Below are 4,223 nucleotides of genomic sequence, written 5' to 3'. Positions count from 1 at the left end.
GGCTCACTGCAAGCTCTGCCTCCCGGGTTCACATCATTCTGCCTCAGCCTCCCGAGTAGCTGGGACTACAGGCGCCCACCACCATGCCCGGCTAACTTTTTCTTTTTTTGGATTTTTAGTAGAGACGGAGCTTCACCTTGTCAGCCAAGATGATTTCGATATCCTGACCTTGTGATCCACCCTCCTTGGCCTCCCAAAGTGCTGGGATTACAGGTGTGAGTCACCGTGCCCCCTAATCCCTGTTTTTTCATGTGGCCAAACTACTATTTATCCTGTGAGTCTCCACATAATCACGCTCACCCAGCAAGCCCTCCTAGACTCCCCAGATGGGTCTGGGAGCCTTCTCTGGGCTCCCAACAGCGCTTAGGGCATCCCCCATCCTGCATGCCTCTCTGTCCCAGCCTTGTCCTCTCTGCCCGTGCCTCCCCGTCCCATCCTCAATCATTCCAGGTCATTCCTGCCTGGTGGGGCAAGATCTCTTCGGTGTCCAGAAGTGACTGTGGACCCCATGAGGGCAGAACTGAGGGCTGTCTTGGTTACCACTATGTCGCCCACACCACCCAGCACAGGGCCAGACACACAGCAGGAACCTGTGGGCAATGACGGAATAAAAGCATAAATGAGAGGGAGGTGAGGGAGAGAGATATGGGCACCATGGCCCCTGCCAGGAACTGGACAGAGACAATCATCTCTGGGACAGATCAAATGAGTTAGGCTCTCTGGCCTCTGGGCCTTTGCACAGACTGTTCCCCTTGCCTGGAACACTTTTTTTCCTTTTTTTTTTGAGATAGGATCTCACTCTTTCGTGTAGGCTGGATTGCAGTCCTGTGATTATGGCTCACTACAGCCTCGACCTCCCAGGCGCAGGTGATTCTCCCACCTTAGTCTCCCAAGCAGCTGGGACTATAGGCGCGCACCAGCATGCATAGCTAATTTTTGTATTTTTTTGTAGACACCAGGTTTTGCCATGTTACCCAGGCTGCTCTCAAACTCCTGAACTCCAGCGATCCATCCTCCTTAGTCTTCCAAAGTGCTGGGATTATAGGTGTAAGCCACCGTGCCCAGCCCCAGAATACTCTTACACCTCTCCTTTTCCTGACCATTCTACTCATCCCTTCAACATCAGCTATGGTGCCCCTCCTCCAGGAAGCCCTCCCTGATTCTGGGCTGGGTCAGGTACCTTCTTTGGGCTCCCCATCCCGGTCCCACCCACTCTGGGTCATCACTGCCTTACAGGTCTGTTCCCCAGCTACCCACCCAATGAACTATATGAGCTCTATGAGGGCAAGGATGGGGCTGATTTGGTCATTGCTCTGTCCTTAGCATCACCCATCACAGGGCAGGGCAGAGAGGTGCTCAGGAAACAGATTAGCCAATCACTCGGGTTTCCAGGCCACAGAGGGGAGCCAGGTCTCAGTACTTTCACACCAGTATGGGGTGGAGAGGGATCTTAGGTAAAGTGACCCCAAGACAACACAATGGGGTGCACCCCATTGAGAAACAGGGGTGGGACACACAAGTGATCCTCACCTCCGCGGCTCAACCACTGCCGCACAACTCCGGTGACATCAAAAGACAACCACTCCGGCGAGTCGCTGGGCGCCAGCAGCCGGTTGCTGAGGTATCGCCAGGAATTGTTGCTGTATTTCTAGAGGATGATGAAGTTGGGAGAGAGACAGTGGGTATATGCTGCCACGCCCCCTCATATACTAACTCAACCCTTCACCCCATCTGCTTCCAGAAAGTTCCCACGCACTACCTTCTCAGACAGCCACGCTGTGTGGTCCTGTGGCACCCATCCTCCCCCACAGCACCCGTGAGAGGAAGGGTGGAGAAAACGCCCAGGCTGCGGTCAAGACACCTTCACACAGCTCAGTCGAACGTGTTTTCTTGCCTTCTCCGGCCTGTTTCCTCATTGGTGAAATGCTAAGCCCCACTCAGCGTGGACAGCCCACAATGCTAAAATTCTGCTGCTAACATTCTGGGCCGGGCACAGTGGCTCACGCCTGTAATTCCAGCACTTTGGGAGCCCAAGGCGGTGGATCACTTGAGGTCAGGAGTTCAAGACCAGCCTGGCCAACATGGTGAAACCCCATCTCTACTAAAAATACAAAAATTAGCCAGGCATGGTGGCGTGCGCCTGTAGTCCCCACTATTTGGGAGGCTGAGGCAGGAGAATTGCTTGAGCCCGGAAGATAGAGATTGCAGTGAGCCAAGATCCCGCCACTGCACTCCAGCCTGGGTGGCAGGATGAGACTTCGTCTCAAAATAATATTAATAAATAAATAAATAAATAACAAATACAATAAAATTCTGCTGCAAACATTCTGGGGTTTGCTGAGCATGCAGTTCTGCAAATGTGACACCCTGAATTCTAAGTCAGTAACTTAGAAGTCATTTTGTGATTCAAATGTTTGATAATATCCCAAGATTTCCACATTTAATGAGCCTGAGAAGCTTTAGAAGACTAATGTTCTATAAACCCAAGAGTCTGCCAAGCCGCACCTAGATGCTGGAGGCACCCAGCATCTGTGTAGTATAATTTTCTGGGCCGGGCGCAGTGGCTCACACCTGTAATCCCAGCACTTTGGGAGGCCGAGGCAGGCAGATCACCCGAGGTCAGAAGTTCGAGACCACCCTGACCAATATGGAGAAACCCCGTCTCTACTAAAAATACAGAATTAGCTGGGCGTGGTGGCGCACGCCTGTCATCCCAGCTGCTCAGGAGGCTGAGGCAGGAGAATCGCTTGAACCCGGGAGGCAGAGGTTGCAGTGAGCTGAGATCGTGCCATTGCACTCCAGCCTGGGCAACAGCAGCAAAACTCCATCACAAAAAAAAAAAAAGAAGAAGAATTTTCTGGGGCTGGATAGACCACTCCAGGGCCTGCAGAATAAAGCTGAATTCCCCAGACTCCAAGAGGCCAAGCTAACATAGGACAAAGTTCTCTCACTATGAAAGTCTGAAATCTACCATCGTATGAGTTTAACATTCCCTCTGATGTGGATTCTAGCTCATAGAAACTGCTAGAGCCTCCAGCCCTTCCAGATGCCCCGGTCCTCTTGGAAGTTCCCTATCTTCTAGAGCTGTCCTAAAGAACTTTCTGGAAATGTTCTTTATCTGCAACATCCAAAATAGTAGCTGCTAACCACATGTGACTATAGAGCACTAGAAATACAACCAGTGAGAATGAGGATTTGTTTTTCATTTTTATTTTTTGAGACAGAGTCTCGCTCTGTTGCCCAGGCTGGAATGCATGGTATGATCTCCACTCACTGCAGTCTCCACCTCCCAGGGTGAAGCGATTCTCCCATCTCAGCCTCCTGAGTACCTGGGATTACAGGTGCCCGCCACCACACCTGGCTAATTTTTGTATTTTTAGTAGAGATGGAGTTTTGCCATGTTGGCCAGGCTGGACTTGAACTCTTGACCTCAAGTGATCCACCCACTTGGCCTCCCAAAGTGCTGGGATTACAGGCATGAGCCACCACACCTGGCCTATATATATATTTTTTGAGACAGGGTCTCGCTCCATCACCCAGGCTGGAGTGCAGTGGTGCAATCACAGTTCACTATAGCCTCGACCTCCTGGGCTCAATCAATCCTCCCACCTCAGACTACTGAGTAGCTGGGACTAGAGGCGCACATCACCGTTAACAGGCTAATTTTAGTATTTTTTGTAGAGACCAAGTTTCAAAATGTTTCCCAGACTGGTCTCGGACTCCTGGGCTCAAGCAATCTGCCTGCCTCGGCTCCCCAAAGTGCTGGGATTAGAGATGTGAGCCACTATGCCTGGCCCTAAATTTTTAATTTAATTTTAAATACTTTAAATTTTAATAAAATTAAATGTGACTAGCGGCTGTCACATCGGACAGCATGATTCTAGAGTCCCCAACCTTTTCAGAGATCCCAACTTTCAAGAATCCTGTGTCCTTAAAGAGTCCAACTCCTAAGATTCCAGCCTTCTAAGTGTTTAACGTCCTAGGATGCAAAGAGTCTGAACGTTTAAAAGCGCTCTAGATTCCTGGTGCGGAGGCTCACGCCTGTAATCCCAGCACTCTGGGAGCCTCAGGTAGGAGAATCACTTGAGGGCAGGAGTTCGAGACAAGCCTGGCCAACATGATAAAACTTTATCTTTACTAACAATACAAAAATTAGCCCAGTGTGTTGGTGCATGCCTGTAATCCCAGCTACTCAGGTGGCTGAGGCAGGAGAATCACTTGAA

At 50.5% G+C, this 4,223-nt stretch overlaps 1 protein-coding gene across 1 annotated transcript in view; it reads right to left on the bottom strand.

Annotated features, from left to right (window-relative positions):
• TGFB1 (transforming growth factor, beta 1) overlaps window positions 1–4,223 on the bottom strand; it is a gene marked incomplete at its 3' end in the record, with an annotated part of 26,404 nt that overhangs the window by 13,684 nt on the left and 8,497 nt on the right. Inside the window, exon 3 of the mRNA XM_011984137.1 lies at window positions 1,531–1,648. Within this exon, the coding sequence (XP_011839527.1) occupies window positions 1,531–1,648 (118 nt within the window). The remainder of the gene's footprint in view (window positions 1–1,530; window positions 1,649–4,223) is intronic.

This window comes from Mandrillus leucophaeus, unplaced genomic scaffold (genome assembly GCF_000951045.1).
Source record: "Mandrillus leucophaeus isolate KB7577 unplaced genomic scaffold, Mleu.le_1.0 Scaffold106, whole genome shotgun sequence".
NCBI classification, from domain to species: domain Eukaryota; kingdom Metazoa; phylum Chordata; class Mammalia; order Primates; family Cercopithecidae; genus Mandrillus; species Mandrillus leucophaeus.
Note: the sequence above shows the minus strand (reverse complement) of the source record. Positions and strands in the feature narration are given on the sequence as shown.